This window comes from Podarcis vaucheri, assembly GCF_965113315.1.
Source record: "Podarcis vaucheri genome assembly, chromosome: 10".
Lineage (NCBI taxonomy): Eukaryota > Metazoa > Chordata > Lepidosauria > Squamata > Lacertidae > Podarcis > Podarcis vaucheri.
Window position 1 is genome coordinate 71,923,887 of NC_138748.1, and position 15,393 is coordinate 71,939,279.

A 15,393-nucleotide genomic window follows, 5' to 3' on the forward strand; every position below is an offset into this window, starting at 1 on the left:
CATGCAATTCTGCAATCATGTCCTCTGTATTCTTGAAATAGTTGTTTATTGTGACATTCAGATCCTACCTTTCCCCCAAGAAGGTCCATGTGGCAGGCATGGTTCTCCCCCAACCCCATCCTATCCCAACCCTAGTTTGGAGAGTCGCTTCAGAAGGATTTCACAGTCGATGGTATCAAAAGCCGCTGAGAAGTCAAAGAGAATTAACAGGGACATGTTTCCCTTGTCTCTCTCTCTCGAAAGACGTCATCAAACAGGGTGACCAAAGCAGTGTCTGTGATATTATATTATATATATATTTCCTTTTTGTCAGTGTCTCGGCCAGCTGTGGGTGCCTCAAGCAGGGAGCAGCTGCCTCCCAGCTCTGTGTGTGTCTCAGGGAAAGGGGGGGCTGCTCTGTGTGTTTTGCTAGAAGTTAAATTGCACATTTGGGGGGGGGGGACAGCTTTCTTTTTGTGTGCTTTGCATTGAGATTTGTGTTTCCAGCTCAGCCAGGGGAGCTGGGGCTGGAGGGCTAGGGGTGTGTGTGTGTGTGTGTGTGTGTGTGTGTGTAAATGTTGTAAACAAAATCTGCTCTTATTCCCTTATGGCAGGGGTCGGCAACCCGCGGCTCCGGAGCCACATGCAGCTCTTTTACACCTTTGCCGCGGCTCCGCAGATCCTCGGGGACCCTGAGCAGAAAAGCAGAAGCGACAGAAAGAGGAGGGGGATGGAGCTGGGCAGCCCAGATGGGCAAAGCAAGGCAGTGGCGGCAGCGGAGCTCGAGAGGCGGCGGCTGCTGGGATGGAGGAGGAGGCGGCAGCGGCCGGAGAAGGGATGCTGCTGCTGCCGCCAGAGGGAAGTTCTGCCAGGCGGCTTCATGGCTCATAGCTTCCCCCGGGGTAGGACGGGCAGCGGCGGCAACGAGGGGGAACACTCTCCCAGGCCACGCTCTCCTCAGCCCCACGCGCGAGGCACCTGAGGCGAGGGGGAGAGAGCGCGCACGCTCGAGGGAAATGGCGGGGCGGGGTGTGGGGGGTGGCGGTGGTGCTTCGGGATCCTTTTCCATGCCTTGCTTCTGAGTGGCCGAGTTGAGGGAGAGCACCTGAGGTGAACCACAAAATGGGCCCGCCCTCCCTGTCAGGGAGGAAGGGGTGAATTACATCAGCTGCAGAGACAAGCAAATGAAGAAGAAAGGGAAGAGTATTAGCTGACATGTCCCCGGATCCCATGGAAAGCACCACAGATTCTTTTGCTTACCAGCTCTTTTTAAGTTAGCTTCAAACCTGTAATTGTGTAGGTGTATGTATGTATACATATACACACATACATATTCATATCTCTTCCCTCTCACCTTCCTTTCACCCAGTTTCTCTGGCACTGGTTTATAAATGCTGCTATGTAGAAATGATGAGAAAGTTGCACCAGCAGAAGGAATGGATATGTGCTGTTAGTAAAAAGAGAGTGAGTTGAACTGCAGGGAGGGACAGACACTTTTCTATGTACTAATTTGTATAATGGCCTCTATGCACATGGTGCTTTGCAAAAAATGGATATGAGAGGTACCATACCCCTCTTTGCTATCTGAAATAGACTCAGGGAAAAGAGAGGGAATGGGGGAAGGGGAAGAATGTGTGGTTATTTACATTTGGCTTGTTTTGCGGCTCCCAGTTTTTTCCCCCCTTCGGAAATGGGTCCAAGTGGCTCTTTTTGTCTTAAAGGTTGCAGACCCCAGCCTTATGGGGTATCCAAGAGCCTGTATAGAGTCCTTATGTGGGCTCCCTATTGATAAGAGAAAATAACAGAGGCCAACCAGAGAATATTGAGCAGCAAAGCAGCTCATAAGCCTGGTCTTTATTGATCTGTTGCAACAGGGTGCTCCCCTGTACATCATACATACATCACAGAAATTTGAATGTTGTTGTTTTTCCTGTCTGCCAGGTTATCTGATAATGCCTTATCTGATTGCCTTTTCCTGGTAGTCTGCCCATTCCTTTGAAATGGTGATTACCCAATCTGTGTAACAAGGAAGGTTTTTTTCCCACTTCCTCCTTCCTTGCAGAGAAACATTTGGTCAGCTTGGGAGTCAAAATTGTTTCAGGACTGTCCTCCTGTGCTGCTTCGGACAAGTGGTTTATATATTTATGTATGTGTTTGCTTGGTACATTTATTATATATCTAAGACCTTAAAATTCTTATAACAGAAACCACTCACCCACCCAGACAACAACAGGCTCCCAGCTCTGTGTATGTCTATGTATTTTATTGTCTCTATCTCTTTTTGTGTGTTTTGCATTGAGGCTTGTGTCTCCAGCTGGGGCTGGAGGGCTAGCACTGTGTGTGTGTGTGTGTGTGTGTGTGTGTGTGTGGTGTTTGTACAAATTGAATGATTGGGGGGGGGGCTTCCTGCAACACATGAATCCCAATCCCAAAGAAAGGCAGTGCCAAAGAATGCTCCAACTACTGCACAATTGCGCTCATTTCACATGCTAGCAAGGTTATGCTTAAAATTCTACAAGGAAGGCTCAAGCAGTATGTGGACCGAGAACTCCCAGAAGTGCAAGCTGGATTTAGAAGAGGCAGAGGAACCAGAGACCAAATTGCAAACATGCGCTGGATTATGGAGAAAGCTAGAGAGTTCCAAAAAGACATCTACTTCTGCTTCATTGACTATGCAAAAGCCTTTGACTGTGTTGACCACAGCAAACTATGGCAAGTTCTTAAAGAAATGGGAGTGCCTGATCACCTCATCTGTCTCCTGCGAAATCTCTATGTGGGACAAGAAGCTACAGTTAGAACTGGATATGGAACAACTGATTGGTTCCAAATTGGGAAAGGAGTACGGCAAGGCTGTATATTGTCTCCCTGCTTATTTAACTTATATGCAGAATTCATCATGCGAAAGGCTGGGCTGGATGAATCCCAAGCCGGAATTAAGATTGCCGGAAGAAATATCAACAACCTCAGATATGCAGATGACACAACCTTGATGGCAGAAAGTGAAGAGGAATTAAAGAACCTTTTAATGAGGGTGAAAGAGGAGAGCGCAAAATATGGTCTGAAGCTCAACATCAAAAAAACGAAGATCATGGCCACTGGGCCCATCACCTCCTGGCAAATAGATGGGGAAGAAATGGAGGCAGTGAGAGATTTTACTTTCTTGGGCTCCATGATCACTGCAGATGGTGACAGCAGTTACGAAATTAAAAAACGCCTGCTCCTTGGGAAAAAGGCGATGGCAAACCTAGACAACATCTTAAAAAGCAGAGACATCACCTTGCCAACAAAGGTCCGTATAGTAAAAGCCATGGTTTTCCCAGTAGTGATGTATGGAAGTGAGAGCTGGATCATAAAGAAGGCTGATCGCCGAAGAATTGATGCTTTTGAATTATGGTGCTGGAGGAGACTCTTGAGAGTCCCATGGACTGCAAGAAGATCAAACCTCTCCATTCTGAAGGAAATCAGCCCTGAGTGCTCACTGGAAGGACAGATCGTGAAGCTGAGGCTCCAATACTTTGGCCACCTCATGAGAAGAGAGGACTCCCTGGAAAAGACCCTGATGTTGGGAAAGATGGAGGGCACAAGGAGAAGGGGACGACAGAGAATGAGATGGTTGGATGGTGTTCTTGAAGCTACTAGCATGAGTTTGATCAAACTGCGGGAGGCAGTGGAGGACAGAAGTGCCTGGCGTGCTCTGGTCCATGGGGTCACGAAGAGTCGGACACGACTAAACGACTAGAATACCACAAGTAACTGAGCTACAAAATATTAATTTTACGTGATATCCTATGTCTAACTATGTGCACTGTTACACTGTTATATTTCTATGCAAATATCCTTAAGAAGCGTGACATCCAAGTCCCTTTCAGGTTCATATGGACACACGCATCTGGGACGGAGAATAGCAGGTTAATATTTACCACCTTAAATTGTGCGGAGAAAAGGATTGCAAAGTAGCCACCTTTGCAATCTTATCTCCAAAGCGGGGGACTGTAGCAGGAACCCCCCCCCCATCATTCAGTTTGTACAAACTTCACACACACTCACACACTACATACGCTGCGCTTCTGTTATAAATTCATAGAAAATCAACCATACATCGGATTTGCACTGTTCCACTTTTATTTTACTCCATGAAGGAAGGACTACAAAATGGGGAAGGTTTGATACAGGCCAGCCATAATCCCTTGAGCATACCAGCACATCCACAGGAGCCCTGCCCAGTTGCTATGCCAACCCTGATGGTCCTAGACAGAAGACCATCAAGATCACAAAGAACTTGCATATGGGAGTGGATTCAGCATGGACTGGAACAAAGGACAATGATCAGATCTTCCTTCTGGGGGCAGGAAACTGCAAACTCCCCTCTGTCACCTGGAAGTGACTCATGGGCAGGGGGAAAGGGGAAACCAGCCAGGTGACAGGACACTCAGGTTACCACCACCACCCCTCCCTCAACCCTTCCTTTCTGTGATGTATGTGTGATGTTTCTGGGGGTGGTCTTGATCTACAGGGTGGCAATTTCAAAAGTTTTCATAAGGCCTTGCACACCATTTTTCGGAGTCCTTCCTCTCTCCTGCAAGTGAGGGGAGCACCCTGTTGCAACAGTTCAATAAAGGCCAAGCCTACAGGCTGCTGTTTTGCTCCAAGTTATCCTGGTTGGTGTCTTTGTTTTTGTCCAAGGGAGCCCTCAGATTTTTCCATTAACAGTCCCAGGGATGCCTGTGCGGGGAAATGGGGCGAGGGGGCTTCGTTGGGACCCCCTGGGTAGGCTTCCTAAGGGTCCAAGGAAAACCCCCTTCGCAGCATGCGTGCAGGGATCCAGACCCACAACAGGCGCTTTTGGGAGCTGGAGGGGGTCTCTGAATCCTTCTGTCGCCTCCCCCTGAGACCCCTTTACCTCTTTGTCCTCACTCGTGATTCTCCTTTCCTTTCCTGCAACATCAATTTTTTTTGGGGGGGGGTCCCTTGCCGCCCCTCCTCCCCTTTCCGAGAGCATGCGCCCCTAGAGCTACAGCACAGAGCAGCAATCCAGCGCAGAAGCTCCACTTGTGGGATAAGCAGGCAGTTTGGGAGGGGGCTCTTCCCCCCTCCCCATTCCCGGAACAGAAGTCGGATGGCGAGGAGGAGGAGGTGCAATGTATGGGGGTGGGGTGAGAGAAGGATGTGCCGGGAGGGGAGGAATTGAGTGGGGGAAGGAGAGGAAGGTTTCCCCCCTCCCTTCTTCCTTCTGGGTATCAGGAGAGCGGGATAGGGACAGATCCCTCGGTCCAGTATACCTGAAGGAGCGTCTCCACCCCCATCATTCTGCCCGGACGCTGAGGTCCAGCGCCGAGGGCCTTCTGGCGGTTCCCTCATTGCGAGAAGCAAAGCTACAGGGAACCAGGCAGAGGGCCTTCTCGGTAGTGGCGCCCGCCCTGTGGAACACCCTTCCAGCAGATGTCAAGGCGATAAACAACTACCTGACATTCAGGAGACATCTTAAGGCAGCCCTGTTCAGGGAAGTTTTTAACGTGTGATATTTTATTGTATTTTTGGTTTTTATGGAAGCCGCCCAGAGTGGCTGGGGAGGCCCAGCCAGATGGGCGGGGTATAAATAATAAATTATTATTATTATTATTATTATTATTATTATCCCGGCAACCCACTTGCAAAGTGGGGTCTCCCACCCCAAAATGTTTACATTGCAAAATCCACCCCACGCCACAAGATAGATCCGTCCGTGTTTTAGGTACTGGTGCACATTGAGCAGCGGCTTGGACTCTGTGACCCCTGTGTTACGCAAAAAATGGGGCTTTGGCTTTTGCGCACACAGCCCAGACACCCAGGTAAAATTCATGCAGGGAGTGAAGCAGCCCAGAACTAAAGCGCATTGGAATTTGTACATCCTCAGATAGGTTTTTTCACCTCCTCCTTCCTTGCAGAAAAACATTTGGTCAGCGGGGGAGTCAAAAGGATTTCAGGACTGTCTTCCTGTGCTGCTTCGGACATGTGGTTTATATATTTATGTACGTGTTTGCTTGGTACATTTATGATCATTTATTATATATCTAAGACCTTAAAATTCTTGTAACAGAAACCACCCCACCCCACCCCCCACAGGCAACAACGGGCTCCCATCTCTGGGTATGTCTATGTATTTTATTGTCTCTATCTCTTTTTGTGTGCTTTGCATTGAGACTTGTGTTTCCAGCTCAGCCAAGGGAGCTGGGGCTGGAGGGCCAGCTGTGTGTGTGAGTCTGTGTCTCTGTGTGTGAGAGAGTGAGTGTGGGGACCCCACCCCCATGCAACAGCAGGCTCCCACCTCTGTGTATGTCTATGTATTGTCTCTAGCTTAGCCAAAAGGGGCTGAGGCTGTGAGTTTTCTCCTATGTTAATCATGTATAACCCTCCCCTTTAGTGATGTAACAATGATGTAGCGATGATGCTCCATGAACTGTATGCTGGAGTAAGATTGCTGTTTAGTAATTTAGTCTTGTCCGACTCTTCGTGACCCCCTGGACCAGAGCACGCCAGGCACTCCTGTCTTCCACTGCCTCCCGCAGTTTGGTCAAAGTCATGCTGGTCGCTTCGAGAACACTATCCAACCATCTCATCCTCTGTTGTCCCCTTCTCCTTGTGCCCTCCATCTTTCCCAGCATCAGGGTCTCTTCCAGGGAGTCTTCTCTTCTCATGAGGTGGCCAAAGTATTGGAGTCTCAGCTTCAGGATCTGTCCTTCCAGTGAGCACTCAGGGCTGATTTCCTTAAGAAGGGAGAGGTTTGATCTTCTTGCAGTCCATGGGACTCTCAAGAGTCTCCTCCAGCACCATAATTCAAAAGCATAAATTCTTCAGCAATCAGCCTTCTTTATGGTCCAGCTCTCACTTCCATACATCACTACTGGGAAAACCATAGCTTTAACTATACGGACCTTTGTTGGCAGGTGATGTCTGCTTTTTAAGATGCTGTTTAGGTTTGTTATTGCTTTTCTCCCAAGAAGCAGGCGTTTTTTAATTTCGTGACTGCTGTCACCATCTGCAGTGATCATGGAGCCCAAGAAAGTAAAATCTCTCACTGCCTCCATTTCTTCCCCTTCTATTTGCCAGGAGGTGATGGGCCCAGTGGCCATGATCTTCATTTTTTTGATGTTGAGCTTCAGACCATATTTTGCGCTCTCCTCTTTCACCCTCATTAAAAAGGTTCTTTAATTCCTCCTCACTTTCTGCCATCAAGGTTGTGTGGTCTGCATATCTAAGATTGGATATTTCTTCCAGCAATCTTAATTCTGGCTTGGGATTCCTCCAGCCCAGCCTTTTGCATGATGAATTCTGCATATAAGTTAAATAAGCAGGGAGAGAATATACAGGCTTGTCGTACTCCTTTCCCAATTTTGAACCAATCAGTTGTTTCATATCCAGTTCTAACTGTAGCTTCTTGTCCCACAAAGAGATTTCTAAGGAGACAGATGAGGTGATCAGGCACTCCCATTTCTTTAAGAACTGGCCATAGTTTGCTGTGGTCGACACAGTCAAAGGCTTTTGCATAGTCAATGAAGCAGAAGTAGATGTCTTTCTGGAACTCTCTAGCTTTCTCCGTAATCCAGCGCATGTTTGCAATTTGGTCTCTGGTTCCTCTGCCCCTTTGAAATCCAGCTTGCACTTCTGGGAGTTCTCGGTCCACATACTGCTTAAGCCTGCCTTGTAGAATTTTAAGCATAACCTTGCTAGCGTGTGAGATGAGTGCAATTGTGCGGTAGTTGGAGCACTCTTTGGCACTGCCCTTCTCTGGGATTGGGATGTAGACTGATCTTCTCCAATCCTCTGGCCATTGCTGAGTTTTCCAAATTTCCTGGCATATTGAGTGTAGCACCTTAACAGCATCATCTTTTAAAATTTTAAATAGTTCAGCTGGAATATCATCACTTCCACTGGCCTTGTTATTAGCAGTGCTTTCTAAGGCCCATTTGACTTCACTCTCCAGGATGTCTGGCTCAAGGTCAGCAACCACACTACCTGGGGTGTACGAGACATCCATATCTTTCTGGTATAATTCCTCTGTGTATTCTTGCCACCTCTTCTTGATGTCTTCTGCTTCTGTTAGGTCCTTACCACTTTTGTCCTTTATTATGGTAATCTTTGTACGAAATGTTCCTTTCATATCTCCAATTTTCTTGAACAGATCTCTGGTTCTTCCCATTCTGTTGTTTTCCTCTATTTGTTTGCATTGCTGTCTCTCCTTGCTATTTTTTGGAAATCTGCATTCAATTTCTTGTATCTTTCACTATCTCCCTCACATTTTCCTTGCCTTCTCTCCCCTCGTTGGACAGCCACTTTGCTTTCTTGCATTTCCTTTTCATTGGGATGGTTTTCGTTGCTGCCTCCTGTTTAATGTTATGAGCCTCCATCCAGGCACTCTGTCCACCAAATCTAAGTCCTTAAACCTGTTCCTCACTTCCACTATGTATTCATAAGGGATTTGATTTAGATTGTATCTTACCGGCCCAGTAGTTTTTCCTACTTTCTTCAGTTTAAGCTTGAATTTTGCTATAAGAAGCTGATGATCTGAGCCACAGTCAGCTCCAGATCTTGTTTTTGCTGACTGTATAGAGCTTCTCCATCTTTGGCTGCAGAGAATATAATCAATCTGATTTCGATGCTGCCCATATGGTGATGTCCATGTGTATAGTCGTCTCTTGTGTCGTTGGAAAAGAGTGTTTGTGATGACCAGCTTGTTCTCTTGGCAGAACTCTATTAGCCTTTGCCCTGCTTCATCTTGAACTCCAAGGCCAAACTTGCCAGTTGTTCCTTTTATCTCTTGACTCCCTACTTTAGCATTCCAATCCCCTATAATGTGAAGAACATCCTTCTTTGGTGTCATTTCTATAAGGTGTTGTAAGTCTTCATAGAATTGGTCAGTTTCAGTTTCTTCAGCACCAATAGTTGGTGCATAAACTTGGATTACTGTGATGTTAAAAGGTCTGCCTTGGATTCGTATCAAGATCATTCTATCATTTTTGAGATTGCATCCCAGTACAGCTTTCACCACTCTTTTGTTGACTATGAAGGCCACTCCATTTCTTTTATGGGATTCTTGCCCACAGTAGTAGATATGATGGTCATCCGAGCTGAATTCGCCCATTCCTGTCCATTTTAGTTTACTGATGCCCAGGATGTCAATATTTATTCTTGCCATCTCATTTTTGACCACATCCAGCTTACCAAGGTTCGTGTTTCTTACATTCCAGGTTTCTATGCAATATTTTTCTTTGGACTTAAGATCTTATTGGACTTTCCTTTCGCTTCCAGGCATATCCGCAACTGAGCGTCCTTTCGGCTTTGGCCCAGCCGCTTCATCAGCTCTGAATCTACTTGTACTTGTCCTCCACTCTTCCTCAGTAGCATGTTGGACGCCTTCCAACCTGAGGGGCTCATCTTCCAGCGTCATAACTTTTATATGCCTGTTTTCTTTGTCCATGGAGTTTTCTTGGCAGGGATACCGGAATGGCTTGCCGGTTCCTGTTCCAGGTGGATCACGTTTGGTCAAAACTCTCCACTCTGACCTGTCCATCTTGGGTGGCCCTGGACAGCATAGTTCATAGCTTCTCCGAGTTATTCAAGCCCCTTTGCCACAGCAAGGCAGTGATCCATGAAGGGGCTGGGATAAGGTAGAAACTTTTAAAAGTCATTGTCGCCCCAACCTCGGGGTTCAAAATTCCTCTTTGAACCTGTTGAGCAATAAACTTTGGTCTACACCGGTTGGTGGCTGGACTCCTTCCTTTATTCCGCAGGGACCCGCGGGCTCTGTCCGACGAGCTGGGTGACTGAGCAGCCTCACACCCAGATTTTTCCAAAACACAGGCAAAGGGGCAGGCTGCTCTGTGTGTTTTGCTAGCAGTTAAACTGCACATTTTTTTTGGGGGGGGGAGATCTTTCTTTTTGTGTGCTTTGCATTGAGACTTGTGTTTCCAGCTCAGCCAAGGCAGCTGTGGCTGGAGGGCCAGCTGTGTGTGTGTTGTTAACGGAGAAATCTGAGGGCCTCGCTGGACAAAAATCAAGGACACCAGCCAGGAATACCAGAGCAAAACAGCAGCCAGTAGGCTTGGTCTTTATTGAAGACGGTCGCGACAGGACTCCCACCTGCCACCAGGTGGAAGAAGATGGAAGCCCTGAACAAAAGGAGACCCCAACTTTTATTAGCTACTAATCCCCCATGCTACATCCCTAAGACTACATCATAACTACATCACAACTACATCATTGACACATCACAAAAAGGAGGGGTTTAGGGAGGAGTTGTGGTGGTAACCTGAGCGTCTTGTCACTTGGCTGGTTCCTCCCCCCCCCCATGATTACTTTCCAGAAGACAAAGGGGAGTTTGCAGTTTCCTGTCTCCAGAAGGAAGAGCTGATCACTGTCCTTTGTTTCAGTCCATGCTGAATCCACTCCCATATGCAGGTCCTTTGTGAGTGCAATGATCTTCTGTCTAGGACCATCAAGGTTGGCATGCCAACTGGGTAGGTCTCGTTGGAGCTGCAGGGGTGTTGGCTACCTTGAGTCAAGTCTCTCCCCTTTGATAGTCCTTCCTTCATGGTGTAAAATAAAAGTTCACATACACGCCATGTATTTAAGACTGATTTCCTGCTGAGTTCATTGCTGTGAAGAAAAGAGTGGACTCTGAGAGGAAGACATCCCACACTCCATACATCTAAATGAGTTCTCGCCTCTGAGAGTCCAAACATGTTTCATAAACACTCTGTTATAAGTAAAGCACTTTCTGCAAGCTTTCCATTTAAACTGCTGCTCCTCTTTGAGTCGTTGCTGGTTTGTAGGGTTTCAACTATTAAAGTTCTTCCTGTCCATGAGTCTGTGGATGTAGGACTTCCACTAGGACTGAACCTCTACCTACTTTCCTGACATTTATATGGTTTGTCTTTTGTGTGAGTTTGTTGACAAAAATCAAGGGTTCCGCTCTGACTGCAGCACCTACCACACGCCATACATTTAAACAGTTTCTCCCCTGTGTGTCTGCTGATGTTTTCTAAGGTGTCCATTCTGCCCGAAGCTCTTTCCACACTGAATGCACTTAAAAGGTTTCTCCCCTGTGTGAGTCTGTTGATGTCTTCTAAGGGTTGCATTCAAACTAAAGCTCTTTCCGCACTCCATGCATTTAAATGGTTTCTGCGCTGTGTGAGTCCGGTGATGTATATTGAGGTGTCCACTCTTACTGAAGCTCTTCCCACACTCCATGCATTTAAATGGTTTTTCACCGGTGTGAGTCCGTTGGTGTGTTCTAAGGTTTGCATTCTGACTGAAGCTCTTTCCGCACTCCATGCATTTAAATGGTTTCTCCCCTGTGTGAGTCCGTTGATGTCTTCTAAGGTGTCCACTCTTACTGAAGCGCCTCCCACACTCCATGCATTTAAATGGTTTCTCCCCTGTGTGAGTCCATTGATGTGTTCTAAGATGTCCATTCTTAATGAAGCTCTTCCCACACTCCATGCATTTAAATGGTTTTTCACCGGTGTGAGTCCGTTGGTGTAATTTAAGGTTTGCATTGTGACTGAAGCTCTTTCCACACTCCATGCATTTAAATGTTTTCTTCCCTGTGTGAGTCTGTTGGTGTATTCTTAGGTTTCCACTCTTACTGAAGCTCTTCCCACACTCCATACATTCATATGGTTTCTCCCCTGTGTGAGTCCGTTGGTGAATTCTAAGGCTTGTATTCTCACTAAAACTCTTTCCACACTCCATACATTTAAATGGTTTTTCTCCTGTGTGAGTCCGTTGATGTCTTCTAAGTTTTCCATTAACACTAAAGCTCTTTCCGCACTCCAGGCATTTAAATGGTTTCTCCCCTGTGTGAGTCCGTTGGTGTATTCTAAGGTTTCCACTCTTACTGAAGCTCTTCCCACACTCCATACATTCATATGGTTTTTCACCGGTGTGAGTCCGTTGGTGTAATTTAAGGTCTCCATTCTGACTGAAGCTCTTTCCGCACTCCATGCATTTAAATGGTTTCTCCCCTGTGTGAGTCCGTTGATGTGTTCTAAGGTGTCCACTCTTACTGAAGCTCATCCCACACTCCATACATTTAAATGGTTTCTCACCTGTGTGAGTCTGTTGATGTGTTCTAAGGTTTTCACTCTTACTGAAGCTCTTCCCACACTCCATACATTCATATGGTTTTTCACCGGTGTGAGTCCGTTGATGTGTTCTAAGGTGTCCATTCTGACTGAAGCTCTTTCCACACTCCATGCATTTAAATGGTTTCTCCCCTGTGTGAGTCCGTTGATGTATTCTAAGGTGTCCACTCGTACTGAAGCTCATCCCACACTCCATACATTTAAATGGTTTCTCCCCTGTGTGAGTCCGTTGATGTGTTCTAAGGTGTCCACTCTTACTGAAGCTCTTCCCACACTCCATGCATTTAAATGGTTTTTCACCAGTGTGAGTCCGTTGGTGTAATTTAAGGTCTCCATTCTGACTGAAGCTCTTTCCGCACTCCATGCATTTAAATGGTTTCTCCCCTGTGTGAATCCGTTGATGTGTTCTAAGGTGTCCACTCTTACTGAAGCTCATCCCACACTCCATACATTTAAATGGTTTCTCACCTGTGTGAGTCCGTTGATGTGTTCTAAGGTGTCCACTCTTACTGAAGCTCATCCCACACTCCATACATTCATATGGTTTTTCACCGGTGTGAGTCCGTTGATGTGTTCTAAGGTGTCCATTCTGACTGAAGCTCTTTCCACACTCCATGCATTTAAATGGTTTCTCCCCTGTGTGAGTCCGTTGATGTGTTCTAAGGTGTCCACTCATACTGAAGCTCATCCCACACTCCATACATTTAAATGGTTTCTCCCCTGTGTGAGTCCGTTGATGTGTTCTAAGGTGTCCACTCTTACTGAAGCTCTTCCCACACTCCATGCATTTAAATGGTTTTTCACCAGTGTGAGTCCGTTGGTGTAATTTAAGGTCTCCATTCTGACTGAAGCTCTTTCTACACTCCATGCATTTAAATGGTTTCTCCCCTGTGTGAGTCAGTTGATGTGTTCTAAGGTGTCCACTCTTACTGAAGCTCATCCCACACTCCATGCATTTAAATGGTTTTTCACCAGTGTGAGTCCATTGATGTGTTCCAAGTTTTCCACTGTCAGTGAAACTTTTTCCACTCCCCATAGCTTTAAATTGTTTATCCCCTGTTGGAGGTTATTGATGTGAACTATATGTGCTCATTCAATGAAGTATATCCCACATTTCCCACATTTTAATTTCTATGAGAGCCAGTGTGGTGTAGTGGTTAAGAGCATTGGACTTGTAATCTGGTGAACCGGGTTCGTGTCTCCACTCCTCCACATGCAGCTGCTGGGTGACCTTGGGCTAGTCACACTTCTTTCAAGGAAGTCTATCAACCCCACTCACCTCACATAGTGTTTATTGTGGGGGAGGAAAAGAAAGGAGAATGCTGGCCGCTTTGAGACTCCCTGGGGTATTGATAAAGCGGGATATCAAATCCAAACTCTTCTTCTTGTATTCCTAATGAAATTAAAGGTGCCCCATCTCTTGGAATTCTGACTCTCTACTCCATCACCTTCTTCAGAGTGGGAGCAAAGGAAATCCTGTTTGGGTTTCAAGGAAGAGAACAAAGGGAAAGAGAACACATCAGCCGCCATTAGCACCTTCTCCTATTTCAATGTCTCCTACATTCCCCCACCTCCTACCCATGTTCCCAATTTTTAGGAAGTGAAGTTGATGTCGGAAACCAAGCCTTTAACAGGAGAAACCGGCAACTCTCCCAGGCACCAGGCTTGATCTCCTGTTGACCTCCCTGGCTGCATTCCCCAGCAAGATCCAGGCTAGGTCTCGATAGGCGATTTTTCTCAAATGTGGGAAGAACACACCCCCTCTTTCCTGCCCCCCCCCTGGCAGGGGAAAGAGATAGACAGAAATGTATTTACATGCTTTTATTTCTGTCTTTGCAGCATTACAAAAACATGACTGCTCTCTTCAAGCTCCAACAGTCTAGTGACAAACACTTCCTGCACTTCCTGGACCGGAACAAACGGAAGAGCTCATATTACACTCTGAGCTAATTCCGGTGCTTCGCACTGTGAATTGACTGCCCTTCTGTTTCCCACGGACAGTCCCAACATTCCCATTATGTTTTGCTTTCAAGCTAGCAGTTTGCAGCTGCATTGCTTCTATATCGTAACAGCTGCAATGTCATCAAATGATAGTAATTCATGAGCAACTTTCAAAATCCTCAATCAATGTTAACAAAGCAGCATGATATTTTTAAAAATGATGTGCTGTCTGATCTCGTGCCCGTCTTCTGATGCAGAACTATCCTAAAATGACACTTTAACGGCACTGAAAAACAGGGTATTCAAGGCAAATAGATAAACTGTACTTGGTGGAAAGTGTAGTACCTTGAAAATGTACTATTGATTTATTTATGGCCTGAAGTTGTGCTATTTCTGTGGACATGAATTTATTCCTCTTCTGTCTTAAATACAATAATCATACAATGTCATGGGGTGTTAGGGGAGCGGTAGTACCTTTGGTGGGGGAAATGTCATGCACCTTATGGGGTAATTTTTCCACCATTGGTCCCCACCCTGCACTCAGCTCTCACCTGTGGCTTCCAGAAGCTGTCAGCATGCAACAGGGACCACAAACTCAGGTACGGCTTCAACCGGCCGGCTAAACCAGGTGAGGATACCTGATGGGCCTCAAATCCTTGGTGGGTTGGGGAATTCTGCTGCAGATGAAGGCAGGCCCTGGTGGATGGAGAGGAGGAGAACAACAGTGAATCCCACAGTCAAAAAGGCAGATTCTGCCCATGCTGCAGAGGAAAGTGAAGGGCAGATGGGGTTTATCAACCTGGGAAGGAAGCCCATGGAGAAAGAAAACTCTGGCCCTAACCCTTTGCTGCCTTGTGAGTTATCTTCAGGAAAAGAAAAACTCACACAAATCCAGAGTGGAGTCTCTAAGAGGGTTGGATGGTGTCCTGCACACCTCCTTCCAGCCACTCCTGCAGCCAAGCTGGTGCCAAACGTACTGCTCTGCTTTCCTTGGGACTATATAAGCCAGGCTGAGAAGGGGGTCTTGTTCTCTAGGCAGCCCAGGACCCCCAAACACACTGCCTAGGCAGTGCTGCTAACACAGCAGTTTCAGGGGGAGGGATGAACTCAGACTTGTGTATCAAACTCTCTCCAATGTGGAACAAGGAAAACGAAGCACTATTTACATCATAAAAAGGTAAAGGGGCCCCTGACCATTAGGTCCAGTCATGGCCGACTCTGGGGTTGCGGCGCTCATCACGCTTTATTGGCCGAGGGAGCCGGCATACAGCTTCCGGGTCATGTGGCCAGCATGACTAAGCCTCTTCTGGTGAACCAGAGCAGCGCACAGAAACATCGTTTACCTTCCCGC

General features: G+C 46.7%; 1 protein-coding gene across 8 annotated transcripts in view; it reads right to left on the minus strand.

The window, feature by feature from the left end:
• Positions 1–10,029: 10,029 nt before the first annotated feature.
• Positions 10,030–15,393, minus strand: part of LOC309541245 (uncharacterized protein) — a 328,128-nt gene continuing 322,764 nt past the window's right edge. For 6 of the 8 annotated variants that reach the window (XM_082238868.1, XM_082238869.1, XM_082238872.1 and 3 more), the window contains 2 exons: positions 14,594–14,738; positions 10,030–13,577 (listed from right to left, as the gene is read on the minus strand). In XM_082238868.1, the coding sequence (XP_082094994.1) occupies positions 10,960–13,137 (2,178 nt within the window). In that variant the 5' untranslated portion in view covers positions 13,138–13,577; positions 14,594–14,738 and the 3' untranslated portion in view covers positions 10,030–10,959. The remainder of the gene's footprint in view (positions 13,578–14,593; positions 14,739–15,393) is intronic. The other 2 variants (XM_082238874.1, XM_082238875.1) reach the window with 1 other exon arrangement.